Source organism: Salmo salar, chromosome 15, assembly GCF_965601325.2.
Source record: "Salmo salar chromosome 15, fSalSal1, whole genome shotgun sequence".
Lineage (NCBI taxonomy): Eukaryota > Metazoa > Chordata > Actinopteri > Salmoniformes > Salmonidae > Salmo > Salmo salar.
The window spans coordinates 98481578-98505416 of record NC_138305.1 but is presented as its reverse complement, the minus strand read 5'-3'; the positions used below and the strand labels follow the sequence as shown (position 1 = coordinate 98505416).

The 23839-nt window shown below is 43.7% G+C and overlaps 1 protein-coding gene across 1 annotated transcript in view; it reads right to left on the bottom strand.

The window, feature by feature from the left end:
- LOC106572662 (low-density lipoprotein receptor-related protein 1) overlaps window positions 1-23839 on the bottom strand; it is a 237152-nt gene that overhangs the window by 28031 nt on the left and 185282 nt on the right. The window contains 19 exon segments of the mRNA XM_082962191.1: window positions 442-558; window positions 856-981; window positions 1532-1654; window positions 1883-2002; window positions 3568-3684; window positions 4037-4130; window positions 5636-5784; window positions 5960-6148; window positions 9488-9693; window positions 15034-15221; window positions 15560-15679; window positions 17645-17730; window positions 18062-18245; window positions 19670-19857; window positions 20190-20330; window positions 22176-22298; window positions 23001-23129; window positions 23294-23410; window positions 23668-23790. Of these exon segments, the coding sequence (XP_082818317.1) occupies window positions 442-558; window positions 856-981; window positions 1532-1654; window positions 1883-2002; window positions 3568-3684; window positions 4037-4130; window positions 5636-5784; window positions 5960-6148; window positions 9488-9693; window positions 15034-15221; window positions 15560-15679; window positions 17645-17730; window positions 18062-18245; window positions 19670-19857; window positions 20190-20330; window positions 22176-22298; window positions 23001-23129; window positions 23294-23410; window positions 23668-23790 (2640 nt within the window).

Sequence of the window (23839 nt, the reverse complement as noted above, 5' to 3'; positions counted from 1 at the left end):
GATTGAATAGGATGCAATGGGAGGGGAGGGGAGGAGCAGAGTGACATTAGGGGTTGGTGAAATGGGGATGGTTGAAAGTAGAGACCTACCTCTGGCTCATGCCAACAGGTCAGTGAGTGGGAAATGAAAGGTAAACATTAGATGAGGTGAGATGCATCACAGATGAGTTAAGGACAAACTAAATGACAATGTCTCAGTGTGTGTTACAAAACATCTACAGACACTGGGAAGCAAAACAAATACACAAGAATCAAGCAATTGAAGTGTATTCCGACGGTCGGTCATGAGGACTAAGGAGCAAGCTTCCAATGCAGAACATGTTATGCCCAAAACATCACAAACCATGAGCATACTATAAATGCAATGAAACAATGCAGTGGCATTGGCCAGGGTGAGATGGGGCCACAAGGATAGTGTAACAGGAATGACAGAGAGACATACCACACTTGTCCTCGTCTGAGTTGTCCCCACAGTCGTTGTCATAGTCACACTGCCAGCGACCCGGGACACAGCGGTTGTTCTTACACCTGAACTGGTACGGCTCACATGTCCTCTCATCTACACAGAGACAAGGGTCAGACCCTCAGCTCCACAACACCACAGTACATACAAACCGTACAGGAGGTTAACACCATAGCATGAACCTTCATAGAGGACATAAATACCCCTCTAAAATACACCTATGATCTTGTTGGCAATCTCAAGGGTTGTTATAAGGAATTCAGAGAGGGAGAGAGTGAACTTTGTATTAAAGTGTAATGGACGCTGTACCGGTCCTCCAGATTCTACGGTAAGGATCCAGAGAAATTCTTTGTTGGAGCTTTCCGTTTCCTGTGTGACAGACAGAACACTCACCACACTCTTCTTTGGGTTCGTCAGATGAGTCTCCACAGTCGTCCTCCCCGTCACACTTCCACCGGGCCGGGATGCAGCGACCAGAGTCCTTACAGCGAAACTCATCCACACCACACGTCATCTGGGCTGGAGGGGGGAGGAGAGTTAGGAGAGGAGGGGTGGGAGAGGGGAGGAGAGGGAGAGGAGGGGGGAGGAGAGAAGGGAGGAGAAGAGGGAGAGGGAGAGGAGGGGGAGGAGAGGGAGAGGGAGAGGAGGGGGAGGAGAGAAGGGAGGAGAAGAGGGAGAGGGAGAGGAGGGGGAGGAGAGGGAGAGGAGGGGGGAGGAGAGAAGGGAGGAGAAGAGGGAGAGGGAGAGGAGGGGGAGGAGAGGGAGAGGAGGGGGGAGGAGGGTTAGGAGAGGAGGGGTGGGAGAGGGGAGGGGAGGGGAGGGAGAGGAGGGGGAGGAGAGAAGGGAGGAGAAGAGGGAGAGGGTTAGGAGAGGGGACTGACTGAGGCTTGTCACAGGCCAGATGACAGACTGAGTATAAGGTGGAGGGAGGATGTGACGAGATCTGAAAGATCTAGTGCATCCGCAGTTCATTAGTTTGGTATGTTAGCAGAAACATGTATTCTACTGCAACATGGATATTGAACTTGATTTGCATGTAGTCCTCTGAAACAAAGGAGCGGGGTCTTACTGCAGTTGGCTGGTTCGTCCGATCCGTCCACACAGTCATTGTCACGGTCACACACCCAGACACGAGGGATACAGCGCTTGGTGATGGCACACTGGAACTGGGTGGGCGCACAGGTGACCTCGGCTAGAGGGAGAGAGAACAGACAGATGACTGTTACTGACTGGAGAGAGCAACCCATAACAACAGTATATTTCTTATTTAACATTCATCTATCCAGGTTAGTCTCACTGAAATACAATCTATTTTACATCGAGACCACGTGCAACACAGCAGTATTACCATACTAAATGTATAACATGCAATAAAGCATGCAGATGAGGAGATAGGAAGGAAAAAGAGGTGTTGACTCACGGCAGTCTGTCTCGTCCTCCCCTTCTCCACAGTTGTCCTGTCCATTACAGCGGAAGATTCCCGGGATACAGCGGCTGGGGTGGGAGCACTTGAACTGACTGGGCAGACACACGTGGATATCTGTAGAACAATCACACATAGACAGACACAAGATGTGTCAGAAAGACGACAGAGGATGACAGACAAGACGTGTCAGAGAGACAACAGAGGATGACAGACAAGACGTGTCAGAGAGACGACAGAGGATGACAGACAAGACGTGTCAGAGAGACGACAGAGGATGACAGACAAGACGTGTCAGAGAGACAACAGAGGATGACAGACAAGACGTGTCAGAGAGACGACAGAGGATGACAGACAAGACGTGTCAGAGAGACGACAGAGGATGACAGACAAGACGTGTCAGAGAGACAACAGAGGATGACAGACACAAGACGTGTCAGAGAGACAACAGAGGATGACAGACAAGACGTGTCAGAGAGACAACAGAGGATGACAGACACAAGACGTGTCAGAGAGACGACAGAGGATGACAGACAAGACGTGTCAGAGAGACAACAGAGGATGACAGACAAGACGTGTCAGAGAGACGACAGAGGATGACAGACAAGACGTGTCAGAGAGACAACAGAGGATGACAGACAAGACGTGTCAGAGAGACAACAGAGGATGACAGACACAAGACGTGTCAGAGAGACGACAGAGGATGACAGACACAAGACGTGTCAGAGAGACAACAGAGGATGACAGACAAGACGTGTCAGAGAGACGACAGAGGATGACAGACAAGACGTGTCAGAGAGACAACAGAGGATGACAGACAAGACGTGTCAGAGAGACGACAGAGGATGACAGACAAGACGTGTCAGAGAGACAACAGAGGATGACAGACAAGACGTGTCAGAGAGACAACAGAGGATGACAGACACAAGACGTGTCAGAGAGACGACAGAGGATGACAGACAAGACGTGTCAGAGAGACAACAGAGGATGACAGACAAGACGTGTCAGAGAGACAACAGAGGATGACAGACAAGACGTGTCAGAGAGACGACAGAGGATGACAGACACAAGACGTGTCAGAGAGACGACAGAGGATGACAGACACAAGACGTGTCAGAGAGACGACAGAGGATGACAGACAAGATGTGTCAGAGAGACGACAGAGGATGACAGACAAGACGTGTCAGAGAGACAACAGAGGATGACAGACACAAGACGTGTCAGAGAGACAACAGAGGATGACAGACACAAGACGTGTCAGAGAGACGACAGAGGATGACAGACAAGATGTGTCAGAGAGACGACAGAGGATGACAGACAAGATGTGTCAGAGAGACGACAGAGGATGACAGACAAGACGTGTCAGAGAGACGACATTAGATGACAGACACAAGACGTGTCAGAGAGACGACAGAGGATGGGTAAGAATAGATGTTAGGGGGTGAAGATATGAAGGACTGAGAACGAGGCAGAGAGAGAACGAGGCAGAGAGAGAACGAGGCAGAGAGAGAACGAGGCAGAGACAGAAGGGGGAGGAGAGAGAAGTGGGAGGAGAGAGGGAAAGAGAGAGTGTGGGTGAGAAAGAAAGATATACAGAGTGAGAGAGAAAGAGAGACAGACAGACAGAGAGAGACAGACAGACAGAGAGAGACAGACAGACAGACAGCATAAAGAGTCTGTACCGCAGTTGGCCTCGTCAGAGTTGTCCTGGCAGTCGTTGTCTCCATCACAGATGTAAGCTGGGTTGGTACAGATGCCTGTCCCACACTGGAACTGGCCTGGCCGGCATCTGAACTTAGCTACAGGAAACAATGGATGTCACAGACAGAGAGACAGTCAGAGGTTGTTTCAAAGTCTGAAACAGGCCCACTGAAACAGGCCCACTGAAACAGGCCCACTGAAACAGGCCCATAGCAGTTTCACCAAACATCTTCCTCTCCTACCCCGTCGTCTCAGCCACCACATCCCCGTAGAAACATCCATGAGACTTTGCATCCACATACTCCTCATTCACTCATCATAATTTACGAAGCATTGGCTTGCCAAGATCGTGGGTTCAATTCCCACAGGGACCACATACACACACTAGAAATGTATGCAGTCACTGTACTATACTGTAAGTCGCTTTGGATGAAAAAGTGGCACACTCACGGCATTCTGCAGGCTCGTCCGAGCGATCCCCACAGTCGTCCTCCGTGTCACACTTCCACCAGAAGGGGATGCACTTGTCGTTCTTACACACAAACTGGACAAGGAGAGGAGAGGAGAGGAGAGGAGGAGAGAGGAGATGAGGACAATGTTCACAGTCGCTGCTGTTTTCGTCTGTCCCTAAGGCTTCACATAATGCCCCTTCATACACGTATGATCTTGATGAGAAGGGAGGAGGAGAGAGGAGAGAGGAGGGAGGAGGGAGGAGGAGATGGCGAGATGAGAAGTAGAGAGGAGAGGAGAGAAGAGGGAGAAGGAGATAGATGAGATGAGAAGGTGGGAGGAGGAGAGGAGAAGGAGAGGGGAGCAAGAGGAGTAAGGAGGGAGTAGGAGAGAGGAGGAGAGAGGAGAAAGGAGGAGAGAGTAGGAGAGGAGGAGAGAGGAGGGGGAGGAGAGAGAAGGAGAGGAGAGAGGAGAAAGGAGGAGAGGAGAGAGTAGGCGAGAGGAGGAGAGGAGGAGAGAGTAGGCGAGGAGGAGAGAGGAGGAGAGAGGAGGAGAGAGGAGTGGAGAGGAGGAGAGAGTAGGAGAGAGGAAGAGAGTGGAGGAGAGAGGAAGAGAGTGGAGGAGAGAGGAGAGTGGAGGAGAGAAGAGTAGAGAGGAGAGGAGAGGAGAGAGGAGGAGAGAGTAGGAGAGAGGAGAAAGGAGGAGAGAGTAGGAGAGAGTAGGAGAGGAGCAGAGAGTAGGGGGAAGAGAGAGAAGGAGAGGAGAGAGGAGAAAGGAGGAGAGGAGAGAGTAGACGAGACGAGGAGGAGAGAGTAGGCGAGGAGGAGAGAGGAGGAGAAAGTAAGAGAGAGGAAGAGAGTGGAGGAGAGAGGAGTAGAGAGAAGGATAGGAGAGGAGAGAGGAGGAGAGAGGAGTAGAGAGGAGTAGAGAGAAGGAGAAGAGAGGAGGAGAGAGGAGAGAGTAGGAGAGAGGAAGAGAGGAGGAGGTAGGTGGGAGGAGGAGAGAGGAGAGAGAAGGAGAGGAGGAGTAAGGAGGAGAGAAGAAAAGAGGAGAGAGTATGAGAGGGGAGGAGAGAGGAGGACAGAGGAGAGAGGAGAGGAAAGAGGAGAGAGGAGGGAAGAGAAGAGAGGAGCGAGAGGAGGCGAGAGGAGGAGAGAAGAGGAGAGGGGATGGAGGGTATGAGAGAGGAGGAGAGAGGAGGAGAGAGGAGGGAGGAGGAGAGAGTAGAGGGGAGGAGAGAGGAAGAGAGAGGAGAGAGAAGGAGAGAGGAGGGAGGAGGAGAGAGAAGAAGAGGAGAGGAGAAAAAAGGAGGAGAGGAGAACATAGGAGAAGAGGAGAGAGGAGGAGAGAGGAAGAGAGGAGGAGAGAGGAGGAGAGAGAGGGAGAGAGGAGGAGAGAGGAGAGAGAGGAGAGAGAGAGGGAGAGAGGAGCAGAGAGGAGAGAGAGTGAACTCAAGCTGATGACACACTGTACAGTACGTACTGTGGAGATAATTATGCTTAATTAACCAATCACAAAGCAGCCCCCATTCCACAACAGGCTCTGCTGCCCCCTAGCTGTCTGGCCCCCCAATGGCCATATCGTTACACTGTCCCTCACCTGGCTGGCAGTGCAGTTGGACATGCAGGTGTGACCATCATTGGCCAGGTAGAAGTTGGTAGGACAGGCACACTTGTAGCCCCCCCCAGGGCTCAGCAGACACAGGTTACTACAGCCGCCGTTGTCTGTCTGGCACGGGTGGTTAAACACTGGAACCATAGCAGGGAGAGGGAGACTGTTTCAACTGGAACAACCACGTTGGGTGTGCGTGCTTGAGTGTGGTTGTGTGTGAGCATGTGTCTGCGTGTAAGTGTGTATGTGTGTGTTTGTGTGTGTGTGTGTGTGTGTGTGTGTGTGTGTGCGTTGTACATGAGTATCTCTTACCCTCAGGCTGGCGGTAAGGGTGGTAGATGTGGATGTCCATGGGCCTGTGGAGGGTAGTGATCAGGGTGGTCTTGTTGATACCCAGGGTCTTGTGACACCTGTTGATGGACTTGGTCTCCCAGTCGGTCCAGTAGATGTACTCCTCAAACAGAGTCATGGCAAAGATGTGGGGGACGTCCTGGGTAAGCACTGTGGACACAAACACACAGCCATTCAGTAGTGAGGCAATTAGTACCACATTACACTGGGTTTTACCTGGCCACCACGTGACTTGACCAGGACAACCTGGGCCCAAGAGTTTTTCCTAGTCAGGTCATAACTCTGGGGGCCATAATTACATCACAATGTTGTCAGTCAAATCACCCATAGACACACAATGCCCAACGACCAACACAAGGAAAACAACTTTATCTCTGGGTTATGTAGCATCACTAATATATATCTGGGTTATGTAGCATCACTACTTTATATCTGGGTTATCTAGCATCACTACTTTATATCTGGGTTATGTAGCATCACTACTTTATATCTGGGTTATGTAGCATCACTACTTTATATCTGGGTTATGTAGCATCACTACTTTATATCTGGGTTATGTAGCATCACTACTTTATATCTGGGTTATGTAGCATCACTACTTTATATCTAGGTTATGTAGCATCACTACTTTATATCTGGGTTATGAAGCATCACTACTTTATATCTGGGTTATGTAGCATCACTACTTTATATCTAGGTTATGTAGCATCACTACTTTATATCTGGGTTATGTAGCATCACTACTTTATATCTGGGTTATGTAGCATCACTACTTTATATCTAGGTTATGTAGCATCACTACTTTATATCTGGGTTATGTAGCATCACTACTTTATATCTGGGTTATGTAGCATCACTACTTTATATCTAGGTTATGTAGCATCACTACTTTATATCTGGGTTATGTAGCATCACTACTTTATATCTGGGTTATGTAGCATCACTACTTTATATCTGGGTTATGTAGCATCACTACTTTATATCTGGGTTATGTAGCACCATTACTTTATATCTGGGTTATGTAGAACCACTACTTTATATCTGGGTTATGAAGCATCACTACTTTATATCTGGGTTATGTAGCATCACTACTTTATATCTGGGTTATGGAGCATCACTACTTTATATCTGGGTTATGTAGCACCATTACTTTATCTCTGGGTTATGTAGCACCACTACTTTATATCTGGATTATGTAGCATCATTACTATCTCTGGGTTATGTAGCATTATTACCTTATATCTGGGTTATGTAGCATCATTACCTTATCTCTGGGTTATGTAGCACCATTACCTTATCTCTGTGTTATGTAGCATCACTACTATCTCTGGGTTATGTAGCATTATTACCTTATCTCTGGGTTATGTAGCATCACTACTATCTCTGGGATATGTAGCATCACTACTTTATATCTGGGTTATGTAGCACCACTACTTTATATCTGGGTTATGTAGCATCACTACCTTATCTCTGGGTTATGTAGCATCACTACTTTATATCTGGGTTATGTAGGATCATTACTATCTCTGGGTTATGTAGCACCATTACCTTATCTCTGTGTTATGTAGCATCACTACTATCTCTGGGTTATGTAGCATTATTACCTTATCTCTGGGTTATGTAGCATCACTACTATCTCTGGGATATGTAGCATCACTACTTTATATCTGGGTTATGTAGCACCACTACTTTATATCTGGGTTATGTAGCATCACTACCTTATCTCTGGGTTATGTAGCATCACTACTTTATATCTGGGTTATGTAGGATCATTACTATCTCTGGGTTATGTAACATCACTACTTTATATCTGGGTTATGTAGCATCATTACCTTATCTCTGGGTTATGTAGCACCATTACCTTATCTCTGTGTTATGTAGCATCACTACCATCTCTGGGTTATGTAGCATCACTACCATCTCTGGGTTATGTAGCATCACTACTATCCCTGGGTTATGTAGCATTACTACTTTATCTCTGGATTATGTAGCATAACTACTATCTCTGGGTTACATAGCATCACTACTATCTCTGGGTTATGTAGCACCACAACTTTAAATCTGGGTTATGTAGCATCATTACTATCTCTGGGTTATGTAGCATCATTACTACCTATGGGTTATGTCGCATCATTACTATCTCTGGGTTATGTAGCACCATTACCTTATCTCTGGGTTATGTAGCACCACTTCTTTATATCTGGGTTATGTAGCATCACTACTTTATATCTGGGTTATGTAGGATCATTACTATCTCTGGGTTATGTAGCATCACTACTTTATATCTGGGTTATGTAGCACCACTACTTTATATCTGGGTTATGTAGCATCACTACTTTATATCTGGGTTATGTAGGATCATTACTATATCTGGGTTATGTAGCACCACTACTATCTCTGGGTTATGAAGCATCACTACTTTATATCTGGGTTATGTAGGATCATTACTATCTCTGGGTTATGTAGCATCACTACTTTATATCTGGGTTATGTAGCATCACTACTTTATCTCTGGGTTATGTAGCATCACTACCACCTCTGGGTTATATAGCATCATTACTATCTCTGGGTTATGTAGCATAGTCTTAAACAATCTATTTTGAAACAAAAGTATACACCTCACACACATGGTTATGGGTTTAAAGAAAGAAGACCCCTGTACCATGTCAGATATAGAGTTGAAATGTATTACATTTAGAGTTTGCATTCCAATATTACACTTTATATACATTACAGAAGACTGAATTATAACAACACCGTTCGACATAGTAACGGCAGATTTTTTTTATAGTTTTTTAATAATGTTGAAAAATATGAATAACATTCCCCCCATGAGGCCTCTAGAGGGCGATTTGGTCATCTGACTGCAAGAACGGTGTCCACCTACAGAACCAAAATATTTATTTGCTTCAGGCAATGGGAACCATGGTCAGCCAGGTCAGGACAAGGCCCACAGAACACACATACAGCTTACACATACAGCTCTGGATCCCAACTCTACTATGAAGCCTCCATGAAGACAAAGATATGGGCGAGGAGATAAATCATCTGAAAGCATGCTTTGTGTGCAACATGCTCTAGTGTCAAACTGAGGTTTGTGAATGTGAGGAATTCAAATCAGGAACTACCTCTGCAACCCTGCATTCTTCTACATGGCTGATTGGCTGACAATAATTATGTATTGTTCTAAGTTTGGTAACAAGGTTGGGGATATTCAGATGTCATCCATGTGAGAGCCTCATCAGTAGTCTGACAGAACAACAGTCTTCTTTCTCTCTCTCTCTCTCTGTCCATTGGGCACTGTGTACTGTGGCAGGGCTATCCCAGCACCACTGTGACCTGGTCTGTGGCATCATGCCATGTGTGTGTGTTTTACATAATTAAATAACCTATTATGTGACAGCGGTTTGATGTTCCATGATGGCAAATGTAATATAGTAATCTCTCCTATTACATGACTGTGTGTGTGTCTATGACAATATACATTACCCGTGTGTCTGTTACTCCCGTCCAGGCTGGCGAACTCGATGTAGTCCTCTCTGGCATCGGCCCAGTAGATGCGGTCATTGATTAAGTCCAGCGTGAGGCCGTTGGGCCAGGTGATCTTATCATCTACGATCACACTTCTGTTGGAGCCGTCCATCCCGATCCGCCCTATATGCGGGTTGTCCCCCCAGTCTGACCAATAAAGGTACCTGATGAACAGGACAGGGGACAGCAGCACATTATTACATCAGCATCCAATTATAACACCATTACATCAGTGTCACATTATTACACCATTACATCAGTGTCACATTATTACATCAGCATCCCATTATTACACCATTACATCAGCGTCACATTATTACACCATTACATCAGTGTCACATTATTACACCATTACATCAGTGTCACATTATTACACCATTACATCAGCGTCACATTATTACACCATTACATCAGGATCACATTATTACACCATTACATCAGCGTCACATTATTACACCATTACATCAGCGTCACATTATTACACCATTACATCAGTGTCACATTATTACACCATTACATCAGTGTCACATTATTACACCATTACATCAGCGTCACATTATTACACCATTACATCAGCGTCACATTATTACACCATTACATCAGCGTCACATTATTACACCATTACATCAGTGTCACATTATTACACCATTACATCAGCGTCACATTATTACACCATTACATCAGTGTCACATTATTACACCATTACATCAGTGTCACATTATTACACCATTACATCAGGATCACATTATTACACCATTACATCAGTGTCACATTATTACACCATTACATCAGTGTCACATTATTACACCATTACATCAGCGTCACATTATTACACCATTACATCAGTGTCACATTATTACACCATTACATCAGTGTCACATTATTACACCATTACATCAGCGTCACATTATTACACCATTACATCAGTGTCATACTATTACACCATTACATCAGTGTCACATTATTACACCATTACATCAGCGTCACATTATTACACCATTACATCAGGGTCACATTATTACACCATTACATCAGTGTCACATTATTACACCATTACATCAGTGTCACATTATTACACCATTACATCAGCGTCACATTATTTCACCATTACATCAGTGTCACAATATTACACCATTACATCAGTGTCACATTGTTACACCATTACATCAGCGTCACATTATTACACCATTACATCAGTGTCACATTATTACACCATTACATCAGCGTCACATTATTACACCATTACATCAGTGTCACATTATTACACCATTACATCAGCATCACATTATTACACCATTACATCAGGATCACATTATTACACCATTACATCAGTGTCACATTATTACACCATTACATCAGCATCCAATTATAACACCATTACATCAGTGTCACATTATTACACCATTACATCAGTGTCACATTATTACACCATTACATCAGCATCCAATTATAACACCATTACATCAGTGTCACATTATTACACCATTACATCAGTGTCACATTATTACACCATTACATCAGTGTCACATTATTACACCATTACATCAGCGTCACATTATTACACCATTACATCAGGATCACATTATTACACCATTACATCAGGATCACATTATTACACCATTACATCAGTGTCACATTATTACACCATTACATCAGCATCCAATTATAACACCATTACATCAGGATCACATTATTACACCATTACATCAGTGTCACATTATTACACCATTACATCAGCATCCAATTATAACACCATTACATCAGTGTCACATTATTACACCATTACATCAGTGTCACATTATTACACCATTACATCAGCGTCACATTATTACACCATTACATCAGCGTCACATTATTACACCATTACATCAGTGTCACATTATTACACCATTACATCAGTGTCACATTATTACACCATTACATCAGTGTCACATTATTACACCATTACATCAGCGTCACATTATTACACCATTACATCAGCGTCACATTATTACACCATTACATCAGGATCACATTATTACACCATTACATCAGTGTCACATTATTACACCATTACATCAGCATCCAATTATAACACCATTACATCAGGATCACATTATTACACCATTACATCAGTGTCACATTATTACACCATTACATCAGCATCCAATTATAACACCATTACATCAGTGTCACATTATTACACCATTACATCAGTGTCACATTATTACACCATTACATCAGCGTCACATTATTACACCATTACATCAGCGTCACATTATTACACCATTACATCAGTATCACATTATTACACCATTACATCAGTGTCACATTATTACACCATTACATCAGCGTCACATTATTACACCATTACATCAGTGTCACATTATTACACCATTACATCAGTGTCACATTATTACACCATTACATCAGCGTCACATTATTACACCATTACATCAGTGTCATACTATTACACCATTACATCAGTGTCACATTATTACACCATTACATCAGCGTCACATTATTACACCATTACATCAGGGTCACATTATTACACCATTACATCAGTGTCACATTATTACACCATTACATCAGTGTCACATTATTACACCATTACATCAGCGTCACATTATTTCACCATTACATCAGTGTCACAATATTACACCATTACATCAGTGTCACATTGTTACACCATTACATCAGCGTCACATTATTACACCATTACATCAGTGTCACATTATTACACCATTACATCAGCGTCACATTATTACACCATTACATCAGTGTCACATTATTACACCATTACATCAGCATCACATTATTACACCATTACATCAGGATCACATTATTACACCATTACATCAGTGTCACATTATTACACCATTACATCAGCATCCAATTATAACACCATTACATCAGTGTCACATTATTACACCATTACATCAGTGTCACATTATTACACCATTACATCAGCATCCAATTATAACACCATTACATCAGTGTCACATTATTACACCATTACATCAGTGTCACATTATTACACCATTACATCAGTGTCACATTATTACACCATTACATCAGCGTCACATTATTACACCATTACATCAGGATCACATTATTACACCATTACATCAGGATCACATTATTACACCATTACATCAGTGTCACATTATTACACCATTACATCAGCATCCAATTATAACACCATTACATCAGGATCACATTATTACACCATTACATCAGTGTCACATTATTACACCATTACATCAGCATCCAATTATAACACCATTACATCAGTGTCACATTATTACACCATTACATCAGTGTCACATTATTACACCATTACATCAGCGTCACATTATTACACCATTACATCAGCGTCACATTATTACACCATTACATCAGTGTCACATTATTACACCATTACATCAGTGTCACATTATTACACCATTACATCAGTGTCACATTATTACACCATTACATCAGCGTCACATTATTACACCATTACATCAGCGTCACATTATTACACCATTACATCAGGATCACATTATTACACCATTACATCAGTGTCACATTATTACACCATTACATCAGCATCCAATTATAACACCATTACATCAGGATCACATTATTACACCATTACATCAGTGTCACATTATTACACCATTACATCAGCATCCAATTATAACACCATTACATCAGTGTCACATTATTACACCATTACATCAGTGTCACATTATTACACCATTACATCAGCGTCACATTATTACACCATTACATCAGCGTCACATTATTACACCATTACATCAGTATCACATTATTACACCATTACATCAGTGTCACATTATTACACCATTACATCAGCGTCACATTATTACACCATTACATCAGCGTCACATTATTACACCATTACATCAGCGTCACATTATTACACCATTACATCAGTGTCACATTATTACACCATTACATCAGGATCACATTATTACACCATTACATCAGTGTCACATTATTACACCATTACATCAGTGTCACATTATTACACCATTACATCAGCGTCACATTATTACACCATTACATCAGCGTCACATTATTACACCATTACATCAGCGTCACATTATTACACCATTACATCAGTGTCACATTATTACACCATTACATCAGCGTCACATTATTACACCATTACATCAGCGTCACATTATTACACCATTACATCAGCGTCACATTATTACACCATTACATCAGTGTCACATTATTACACCATTACATCAGTGTCACATTATTACACCATTACATCAGGATCACATTATTACACCATTACATCAGTGTCACATTATTACACCATTACATCAGTGTCACATTATTACACCATTACATCAGCATCACATTATTACACCATTACATCAGGATCACATTATTACACCATTACATCAGTGTCACATTATTACACCATTACATCAGCATCCAATTATAACACCATTACATCAGGATCACATTATTACACCATTACATCAGTGTCACATTATTACACCATTACATCAGCATCCAATTATAACACCATTACATCAGTGTCACATTATTACACCATTACATCAGTGTCACATTATTACACCATTACATCAGCGTCACATTATTACACCATTACATCAGCGTCACATTATTACACCATTACATCAGGATCACATTATTACACCATTACATCAGGATCCCATTATTACACCATTACATCAGGATCACATTATTACACCATTACATCAGCGTCACATTATTACACCATTACATCAGCGTCACATTATTACACCATTACATCAGCATCACATTATTACACCATTACATCAGCATCATATTATTACACCATTACATCAGCATTCCATTATTACATCATTACATCAGCATCACATTATTACACCATTACATCAGCATTCCATTATTACATCATTACACCATGGCCAGCGAAGAGCCTGGATCTCAATCCCATTGAGCACGTCTGGGACCTGTTGAATCGGAGGTTGAGGGCTAGGGCCATTCCTCCCAGAAATGTCTGGGAACTTGTAGGTGCCTTTGTGGAAGAGTGGGGTAACATCTCACAGCAAGAACTGGCAAATCTGGTGCAGTCCATGAAGAGGAGATGCACTGCAGTACTTAATGCAGCTGGTGGCCACACCAGATACTGACTGTTACTTTTGATTTTGACCCCCCTTTGTTCAGGGACACATTATTCAATTTCTGTTAGTCACATGTCTGTGGAACTTGTTCAGTTTACGTCTCAATTGTTGAATCTTGTTATGTTCATACAAATATTTACACATGTTAAGTTTGCTGAAAATAAACACTGTTGACAGGGAGAGGACCTTTTTTTTTGCTGAGTTTATTTGTAGCCTAAATCTGGACATGTTGTCAGGAAGAATATCTGTCCTTAACATACCATTATATTTCATTATCATGTGACAAAGCTCCAGTCTCAGACCATGCAGGAGTTTCTAGTGCAGGCTCCTGTACAGTATTATATTCTGGGATGTGCCTCTTACCCGTTGCGTACGTCCAAAGCCACAGCGCGTGGTTCCCTCAGGCCGGCGTTCACCAAGACCGACCGGAAGGTTCCGTTGAGCTTGGACACCTCGATGGTGTCCCGCCCCTTATCACACCAGTAAAGGTTCCCTCCCACCCAGTCTACAGCCAATCCATCTGGGTTACTGAGGGAGGTCCGGTGCAGCACCTGGACAAGAGCCAATCAGAGAGTCAGATACTGGCTAACTGATCAAACAGAGAGTCATAGACTGGCCAACTGTCCAATCACAGCCACAGAAAGGCCAACTGTCCAATAAGAGAGAAATAAACTAGCCTACTGTCTAATGAGAATCACAGACTGGGGAAATGTCCAATCCGAAAGTTGCTAACAGGTCAGTTGCCCAACCAGAGAGTAACAAACAGGCCATCTGACCAATAAGAGTCACTAACAGATCAATGGTACAATCAGAGTCAAGGACTAGCCAGCTGTCCAGCTGTCCTTAGACTCAATGAGAGAGTCACAGACCGGACAACCGCCCTACTGACCTCTACGTTACTGCCGTTGATGTTCATGCGTCGTATCATGGAGCCCTGAGTGGTCACGTCTGTCCAGTAGAGCATCTGTTCTGCATAGTGGAAGTCCAGCGCCACCGCATTGTTCAGGCCCTGGTATCCACACACATACAGTTGAAGTCGGAAGTTTACATACACCTTAGCCAAAAGCATATAAACTCAGTTTCACAATTCCCTGTCTTAGGTCAGTTAGGATCACCACTTTATTTTAAGAATGTGAAATGTGAGAATAATAGTAGAGAGAATTATTTATTTCAGCTTTAATTTCTTTCATCACATTCCCAGTGGGTCAGAAGTTTACATACACTCAATTAGTATTTGGTAGCATTGCCTTTAAATTGTTTAACTTAGGTCAAACGTTTCGGGTAGCCTTCCACAAGCTTCCCACAATAAGTAGGGTGAATTTTGGTCCATTCCTCCTGACAAAGCTGGTGTAAATGAGTCAGGTTTGTAGGCCTCCTTGCTCGCACACGCTTTTTCACTTCTGCCCACAAATTGTCTATAGGATTGAGGTCAGGGCTTTGTGATGGCCACTCCAATACCTTGACTTTGTTGTCCTTAAGCCATTTTGCCACAGCTTTGGAAGTATGCTTGGGGTCATTGTCCATTTGAAAGACCCATTTGCGACCAAGCTTTAACTTCCTGAATGATGTCTTCAGATGTTGCTTCAATATATCCACATAATTTTCCTGCCTCTTGATGCCATTGCGAAGTGCACCAGTCCCTCCTGCAGCAAAGCACCCCCACAACATGATGCTGACACCCCCATGCTTCACGGTTGGGATGGTGTTCTTCGGCTTGCAAGCCTCCCACTTTTTCCTCCAAACATAACAATGGTCATTATGGTCAAACAGTTCTATTTTTTGTTTCATCAGTCCAGAGGACATTTCTCCAAAAAGTACAATCTTTGTCCCCATGTGCAGTTGCAAACCGTAGTCTGTTTTTTTATGGCGGTTTTGGAGCAGTTGCTTCTTCCTTGCTGAGCGGTCTTTCAGGTTATGTCGATATAGGACTCGTTTTACTGTGGATATAGATCATTTTGTACCTGTTTCCTCCAGCATCTTCACAAAGTCCTTTGCTGTTGTTCTGGGATTGATTTGCACTTTTCGCACCAAAGTACGTTCATCTCTAGGAGACAGAACGCGTCTCCTTCCTGAGCGGTATGACGGCTGAGTGGTCCCATGGTGTTTATACTTGCGTACTATTGTTTGTACAGATGAACGTGGTACCTTCTGGCATTTGGAAATTGCTCCCAAGGATGAACCAGACTTGTGGAGGTCTACAATTTATTTTCTGAGGTCTTGGCAGATTTCTTTTGATTTTCGCATGATGTCAAGCAAAGAGGCACTGAGTTTGAAGGTAGGCCTTGAAATACATCCACAGGTACACCTCCAATTGACTCAAATTATGTCAATTAGCCTATCAGAAGCTTATAAAGCCATGTCATCATTTTCTGGAATTTTCCAAGCTGTTTAAAGGCACAGTCAACTTAGTGTATGTAAATTTCTGCCCCACTGGAATTGTGATACAGTGAATTATAAGTGAAATAATCTGTCTGTAAACAATTGTTGGAAAAATTACTTGTGTCATGCACAAAGTAGATGTCCTAACTGACTTGCCAAAACTATAGTTTGTTAACAAGAAATTTGTGGAGTGGTTGAAAAACGAGTTTTAATGACTCCAACCTAAGTGTATGTAAACTTCCGACTGCAACCGTACATTTTAAATTGGTTATTTGGATCCACAAATTACACATGCATTCATTTTGAACTCTAATTATATTTCATTTGCAAAGGATCCAAACATTCCAAAGATCATGCTTTGGATGTATATAATGTCTGGGCACCTAGTCATGGAAACAACAATCATAGTCCCCTTCAGTTCGCCAAGCATACACACTGGAATACACGCACATGCACTCAAACACAAGACATACACATTCACACGACATGATACAGGATACATCCGGTATCCCTATCACTGATAATGAATAATCATAAAAACTGACACATGGTTAACATTTAGCTCATTGTTCCCACACAGTGCATGTTGTCCCACCTGTTTTATCAGGGTATAGTTGGAACCATCCAGGCCCAGCTTCCTCAGGTAGTACCGATTAGCAAAGATCAGGAACGGCTCCTCATCTGTAGAGAGACAAACAGATTGGGTAAAGGGGCTTTGTTCATGGTTGAACTTGTCACAAAGAAATACATATTTTTTTTACCAGCTAAGTTGACTGAGAACACATACTCATTTACAGCAATGACCTGGGGACAAGTTACAAGAGAGAGGAGTGGGGATGAATAGGTGGCCATAATGGTAGGAGGGTCAGGTTGGAAATTGAACCACTTACAGCTGGGCTATGTTCCTTGGGGCACGCAATGGAAGACGTTTGAAAACATTTCGTAATGGAAAATGAAAATTAGACTTTGTTACTGGACCTTAAGTCCAAGAAGTCCCCGCTGTTGGTCTTACCAGAGGTGGACTTGCAGATAGTAGGATTGTCAGGCCGTAGCTGGAAGCCCTCCACACAGAGACAGTGGAAGGATCCGTGTGTATTGATACAGCGCTGGGTACAGGGGTAGGACATGGTACACTCATCTATATCCACACATGTCTTCCCATCTCGCTTCAGCTGGAAACCAGGAAGACACCTGCACTGTAGGGACCCAGGGGACAAGCAGACAACATGTCAATACAGTAGAACACTGTAGGGACCCAGGGGACACACAGACAACATGTCAATACAGAAGAACACTGTAGAGACCCAGGGGACACACAGACAACATGTCAATACAGTAGAACACTGTAGAGACCCAGGGGACACACAGACAACATGTCAATACAGTAGAACACTGTAGAGACCCAGGGGACACACAGACAACATGTCAATACAGTAGAACACTGTAGAGACCCAGGGGACACACAGACAACATGTCAATACAGTAGAACACTGTAGGGACCCAGGGGACAAGCAGACAACATGTCAATACAGTAGAACACTGTAGAGACCCAGGGGACACACAGACAACATGTCAATACAGTATAACACTGTAGAGACCCAGGGGACACACAGACAACATGTCAATACAGTAGAACACTGTAGAGACCCAGGGGACACACAGACAACATGTCAATACAGTAGGTCAGTGCTGTACCAGCGGATTCACACTCTTCACCAACAGTTCAGGTAGAGCAGACAACTGAACTACAGGAGGGTGATGAGACTGAACTACAGGAGGGTGATGAGACTGAACTACAGGAGGGTGATGAGACTGAACTACAGGAGGGTGATGAGACTGAACTACAGGAGGGTGATGAGACTGAACTACAGGATGGTGATGAGACTGAACTACAGGAGGGTGATGAGACTGATCTACAGGAGGGTGATGAGACTGATCTACAGGAGGCTGATGAGACTGATCTACAGGAGGCTGATGAGACTGAACTACAGGAGGGTGATGAGACTGAACTACAGGAGGGTGATGAGACTGAACTACAGGAAGGTGATGAGACTGAACTACAGGAGGGTGATGAGACTGAACTACAGGAGGGTGATGAGACTGAACTACAGGATGGTGATGAGACTGAACTACAGGATGGTGATGAGACTGAACTACAGGAGGGTGATGAGACTGAACTACAGGAGGGTGATGAGACTGAACTACAGGATGGTGATGAGACTGAACTACAGGAGGGTGATGAGACTGATCTACAGGAGGGTGATGAGACTGATCTACAGGAGGCTGATGAGACTGATCTACAGGAGGCTGATGAGACTGAACTACAGGAGGGTGATGAGACTGATCTACAGGAGGCTGATGAGACTGATCTACAGGAGGCTGATGAGACTGATCTACAGGAGGCTGATGAGACTGAACTACAGGAAGGTGATGAGACTGAACTACAGGAGGGTGATGAGACTGAGCTACAGGAGGGTGATGAGACTGAGCTACAGGAGGGTGATGAGACTGAGCTGGAGGGATTTAATTATGTTGCAGAATCTCCAGGTTGTATTACACTGGTAGAAATATTGCAAACGTGCACACAAGCTACATGCAGACACACACACACGCCCCTTACCTTGAAACCTATATTGAGGTCCTCACAGAGCTGGGAGCAGCCACTCTGCTTGCTGTTGAGACACTCGTTGATGAAGCAGTTGAGTTCGTCAGAGCCGTCACCACAGTCGTCATTACGGTCACACAGCAATGTCTCGTTAAGACACTTCCCGTTACGACACAAGTAGGCAGACTCATTACACTTCCTCTCTGTTAATGGAAGAAGCTCAATTTAGGTTCTGCAGACTGAATAACTGATAGATCAAACTAGTAAGGTTACTCTACTGCAATGGCCAGAGAGAACATGAATGTGTCTGAGTCAAACTTCAATGGCTTTTTTCATTCCTTACTAAAACTAAACCTGCCAAGAAGGATGCTATGGTATTTTATGGTGAAGCCATAGGCAATTACATTTGTTAACAATGCAACAACAATATTACACACAAAAGCTGTGATATTCTGTACTGTGCATGTCTACAGTACATATGTAAACCACAGTGTGTCCTTCTGTCTGTGTGTGTGTGTGTGTGTGTGTGTCTGACCTGAGTCTGTGCAGTGGGGGTTCTTGGGTGCCTCGTCTGAGTGGTCCTGACAGTCAAACTCTCCGTCACACTCCCAGACCTTCTGGTTGAGGCAGCGGCCGTTGGTACAGCGGAACTCCCCTGGCCCACACGTTGGGTACTCTACAGAACAGTACCACAATCACAAGTGTATTTTGAGGGTACATTAGTTTAAATACATTTGTAACCAGGGGAACAGAAATATATTTTTTGGAGAGTGCAGGACGAGAGATGGGAAGAGACAGCACTGAGGCATTGTAACGCCCTGGCCATAGAGAGGGGTTTTTTGTTCTTTATTTTGGTTAGGCCAGGGTATTACATTGTGTGGGCATTCTATGTTCCTTTTTCCATGTTTTTTTTTTTTTTTTTTTTGGGCCGTGTGTGGCTCCCAATCAGGGACAGCTGAAGTTCGTTGTTGCTGAATGGGAGTTACACATAAGGAGCATGTTTTTCCTTTGGGTTTTGTGGGTAATTGTTTCTGTTGAGTGTTTTGCACCTGACAGGACTGTTTGGCTGTCAGTTTTCTTGTTTTGTGTAGTGTTCTTTAGTAAATTAAACTTCAATGATGAACACTAACTCCGCTGCACCTTGGTCTACTCTCTCTTCAGACAGCCGTTACAGGCATTTAACCCCGTTCTCTCTGTCCATCTCTCATTTAACCCCGTTCTCTCTGCCCATCTCTCATTTAACCCCGTTCTCTCTGACCATCTCTCATTTAACCCCGTTCTCTCTGACCATCTCTCATTTAACCCCGTTCTCTCTGCCCATCTCTCATTTAACCCCGTTCTCTCTGTCCGTCTCTCATTTAACCCCGTTCTCTCTGTCCGTCTCTCATTTAACCCCGTTCTCTCTGCCCATCTCTCATTTAACCCCGTTCTCTCTGCCCATCTCTCATTTAACCCCGTTCTCTCTGTCCGTCTCTCATTTAACCCCGTTCTCTCTGTCCATCTCTCATTTAACCCCATTCTCTCTGACCATCTCTCATTTAACCCCGTTCTCTCATTTAACCCCGTTCTCTCTGACCATCTCTCATTTAACCCTGTTCTCTCTGACCATCTCTCATTTAACCCCGTTCTCTCTCCCCATCTCTCATTTAACCCCGTTCTCTCTCCCCATCTCTCATTTAACCCCGTTATCTCATTTAACCCCACTCTCTCTGACCATCTCTCATTTAACCCCGTTCTCTCTACCCATCTCTCATTTAACCCCGTTCTCTCTGCCCATCTCTCATTTAACCCGTTCTCTCTGCCCATCTCTCTTTTAACCCCGTTCTCTCTGCCCATCTCTCATTTAACCCCGTTCTCTCTGCCCATCTCTCATTTAACCCTGTTCTCTCTGCCCATCTCTCATTTAACCCCATTCTCTCTGCCCATCTCTCATTTAACCCCGTTCTCTCTGCCCATCTCTCATTTAACCCCGTTCTCTCTGCCCATCTCTCATTTAACCCCGTTCTCTCGGCCCAATCTCTCATTTAACCCGTTCTCTCTGTCCATCTCTCATTTAACCCCGTTCTCTCTGCCCATCTCTCATTTAACCCCGTTCTCTCTGACCATCTCTCATTTAACCCCGTTCTCTCTGCCCATCTCTCATTCAACCCCGTTCTCTCTGCCCATCTCTCATTTAACCCTGTTCTCTCTGTCCATCTCTCATTTAACCCCGTTCTCTCTGCCCATCTCTCATTTAACCCCGTTCTCTCTGCCCATCTCTCATTTAACCCCGTTCTCTCTGTCCATCTCTCATTTAACCCCGTTCTCTCTGCCCATCTCTCATTTAACCCGTTCTCTCTGCCCATCTCTCATTTAACCCCGTTCTCTCTGTCCATCTCTCATTTAACCCCGTTCTCTCTGCCCATCTCTCATTTAACCCCGTTCTCTCTGACCATCTCTCAATTAACCCCGTTCTCTCTGTCCATCTCTCCATAGGCCTTTCTCCTCTCCTCTGTTATCATGCTGCATCACAAACACTCACCACACTCTGGTGACTCGTCTGATCCGTCGGAGCAGTCCATGTCATGGTCACACACAAAGTGCTTGGGGATACAATGTCTGTTCTGACACATGAACTCATTCTCATCACAGGTGTTGTTGTACACTGACAGAGAGAGAGAGACAGAGAGAGACAAAGAGAGACAGACAGAGACAGACAAAGAGAGACAGACAGAGACAGACAAAGAGAGACAGAGAGAGACAGAGAGAGAGAGAGACAGACAGACAGACAGACAGACAGACAGACAGACAGACAGACAGACAGACAGAAAGAGAGAGAAAAAGAAGAGATAAAGAGACAGAGAAAGGGTTAGCAAACAGAGGGTATTGCAAGAATGAATGATACATACCCTTAGCAGTCTAACAATAGTCTGCACATTCTGCCTATTTACGTCTCTGCTAATAAAATCATTAAGATGAATCATAAAAAGACAATAGAAGTCTCATGTCTTCATCTATTAATTCATATTAATTCATCTATTAATACCCCAGTGGAATGTTGTAGTTTATAGTTGGCTGTATTATCCAAACCCAATAGAGACGTGTGATTGAAATGAGTCTTATGAGTGATTTAGTGGAAGTGTTTAACGTGTCCTCCTCCTTCTCACAGCAGCCAGCCTTGATGGTTACCAGTCATATAGACACAGTAAGTTACAATATCCAGTTCAGATCAACTGTGTTGATTATTAGGACTTTTGTGGGCGTGTTGCCATTGTCCTCACGCTACTCACAGCAGAGAAAAACAAATGCTGTTGCTATCTCACCAAACCAAAGAGCATGAACAGAACTGTAGAAGACTCCCACTCACAGCAGCCAGCCTTGATGCTCTCGTCTGCCCCGTCCAGACAGTCCTTGTCCCCGTCACACTTCCAGCGCTGAGGGACACACACATGAGTGCCGGGACACTGGAACGCCTCCGGGCTGCACGTCTTAGTTTCTATGGCAACGTAGGCGATATGAACATGTTAGATAACTGTAGACTAGTAGTCATAAATGAAATGAAATCGATCAACAGATTTTTATTGATCTATTAATTGACAAGGTAGACAGCTGTGTCTGATATGGGCCATAGATCATATAGGTGTGGGATGAGTCACTCACTGCATCTGTCGTCCTCGTCAGATTTGTCACCACAGTCGTTGGCACCATCACACACCCAGTGGTTAGAGATACAGCGATGGTTCCCACACTCAAACTCAGTGGACGTACAGAACTTATCTGCAAAGACAGAGGAACATTTTTATTAAATGTAATCTGGGTTACATTTGTTTCAGAATACATTTATCACCAAATTTACCACCATATATTGAAATTACTTATTTGAATGAACTATTCAACTTCCCGTGCTTGTTGTGTTTATCTATTGAAAACACTGTTTTGATCTTTGTGTCACTACAGTACAGTTCAAAGTTGTTTATTACATCAGCTAAGGGAATGGGGGAAGGACAGAAGGTATCTTGGTCAAGTAGACTGACCACAGTGGGTCTCGTCAGCTCCGTTCTCACAGTCGTTCTCCTTGTCACAGGTCCAGCTCATAGGGATACAGCGACCACTGGGGCACGCAAAGAAGTTCACTGGGCACTTCAGCTTCTTCTTGTCTGGTAGAGAGTGTAAATAATAATAAAAAATAACAGTTTTTAATATCGT